Consider the following 2456-nt stretch of genomic DNA (forward strand, 5'->3'; position numbering starts at 1 on the left):
TGAATAGTTTTTACTTACCTTCACCTTCATATCGCTGTGTTTGAAATATTTTCTTCTGACGCGGAATTCTAGTCCCACTCGTGCCACCTCTAAGCCATCGCGTCCGACAATGACAGGATCGTATTGCCGCAGAAATGTTCGGTTCACATGTATGCCATTAATTAACCAACTAAGATGACACGCTGGCTTTGATGGCCCCGATGTGCAGTTCATACGGACAGTGTCTTCACTACTGTATCGTGGCCGACCACCGGTTAGTATCGGTCCATGCTTTGGTGTAACTATAAAGAGAGGAACAGACAAGGGTAGACCAAGAATAAATACGGCATTAGCTAAAATATCTATGCCCGTATGCATTAATCATCTAGAAATTCCTAATTACACATTTATACGGCGAATCCTTATGAAATGTATTAAAAAGTGTTGGTTTTCTTTGAGATGGCCTCCGATTTCGCTCAAACTTTGCACACAGCCTTAATTCGTACTAAAACTGACAGAAATGTACTTAAAAATAAAAATTAAACGCCTGTGAAATATCGATAAAATAATCACGTTGGGTTAACCAAATTTCTTATAAGTTCCCTATTTCTAGATCTTATTACGGTGATTGGAAAGTTAATGAATCGAGTTATCTATCTGCCTTAACGTCTTAATAATTTTTTATATAAAATGTCTTTTGAAATGACGGGATCTTTAATATTTAAAATTACGATCCATATTCTAAAATTTATTTTTACCAAACCATATTCAACAAAAAAGACTAAAAGAAATTCCTTTCCGATAACGTCTTCCGTAATTTTCAATTGGGCGATACGCTCCATTGCTTTACATTTTAGACACAACTGATGAAATATCTCACGGCCCACAGTGGCGCAGTGCCCTAAATTTTTATTTCTTTCTACATATAACATTTATGAACATATTTCATGAAAAATACGAAAAATATACCTGAATGAAACGAAGGAGATACTGAAGGCGAGTCAATCAAAGACATAATTAGTTCGTTTTTTACCCTAATAGAAGTGGATTCAGTCCGCGGACCGCAGTCTCGACCGCCTTGATTTAAATCATTGTGATTACAATTTTGAGGTGTTACTTTGAGTATCTTTCGTACTCTCTATGAGTATACAGGGTGTCCCAGAAGTAACCTGCCAAACTTTAGGGGAAGGTAGGTGGGGGGAGAGCACCCTGATAAACAAAAAATTTTCAGGTAAAAGTAACATAAAATAATATCAGGAGTAGGTAATAATGTACCTTTGTACTATTTAGCATGTCATTGGTTGGTAACAAGAGCAACTTAAATTTTAATCTATTAAATACATTCTAGCGTGTCTCAGTCCTTTGCCCACAAAAGCGGCTATAACTTTTTTTTATATTCGAAATAGTAAGAGTGCCACCTTTCTAAAATCCTTATGAAATGAGCAATTTTTTTATGTATTGTAAAGTTATAGCTTAGTACGTTTTTTCCCCCCAGAGATAGTCAAAGTTGGGGAAGAAAATATCAAAAAGTTAAAAATCCCAAAATAGTACTAATTTTATGATGGTTCCTTACACATTTACCCAAAAGATTTTTGTTTATCAGGGAGTTCACCCCCCCACCTACCTTCCCCTCAATATCTTGTACATAAGGCCCTGTACTGCTCCGACTTTCTGCACGATCCGCACATGACCTGGGCGATAAATTCGTTCGAAAACTTCAGGTCTTCAAGGGTCTGGAGGTTTCGTGCAAATGGTTGGCTTCTTTTTATGCCAACTGCGTGAGGGCCGGGTACATACACAAGGCTTGGAGAGTAGTCAGTGTTGCGTTCACCTCCAAGGCCGGAAAAGGCTCTCTTGTTTCCCCTAGGGATTTTACGCCCATAAGTCTGTCTTCGTTTGTGCTAAAAATAACAAATAAAATGAAAATAAAGCAAAAATAAATAAAAGTATTTTAAACAAGTAAAGAAGTATAAGTTCGGGCCAAACCAAATTTTATATACCCGGCGCAATTATCAACTATTGTCGTTCCAACTTTCTTTAAACAATCTAAAAGACTATAATAGTCTTATTTATTGTTAAGAGAATTGAGAATTCGGAAACGCAGAAAACCAAAGCATCAGTCTCTTTTATTTCTAAACTATAATTGATGGATAATTGGAGTGCAATGGGGTATAGTCGTTGCGCTGGGTATGCAGTTACAGTTGCATGGCTATACTCAATCCCGACTCTTGCGTCCTCGTTCGCGCACTCTGGGCAACGTGAGCAACCCATGTGCGAGATGCGGTAACCAATCCGAGTGGAGCCTTGGGTCACGGCAGAAAGAGAGGGAGCTTCGGTGGGGCCACTCTGACTTATTCGGTTTAAGGGCTCACTGAAGTCTGCAGCGTCTGTTCACCAGTAGGTGCGGCTGCAAGCGGGTGTCTGCTTGGAGCAAGCGGCTCGCTATATAAACGTGTATTTGGTTGCGAAACCACCCC

At 39.0% G+C, this 2456-nt stretch overlaps 1 protein-coding gene across 1 annotated transcript in view; it reads right to left on the reverse strand.

The window, feature by feature from the left end:
- Positions 1–357, reverse strand: part of LOC108363863 (uncharacterized) — a 15507-nt gene extending 15150 nt beyond the window's left edge. The window contains exon 1 of the mRNA XM_017617375.1: positions 19–357. Coding sequence (XP_017472864.1) covers positions 19–357 — 339 coding nt within the window. The remainder of the gene's footprint in view (positions 1–18) is intronic.
- Positions 358–2456: the final 2099 nt, after the last annotated feature.

The sequence above is a fragment of the Rhagoletis zephyria genome, unplaced genomic scaffold (assembly GCF_001687245.7).
Source record: "Rhagoletis zephyria isolate East Lansing unplaced genomic scaffold, Rhagoletis_zephyria_1.1 Rzeph_scaffold_01399, whole genome shotgun sequence".
NCBI classification, from domain to species: domain Eukaryota; kingdom Metazoa; phylum Arthropoda; class Insecta; order Diptera; family Tephritidae; genus Rhagoletis; species Rhagoletis zephyria.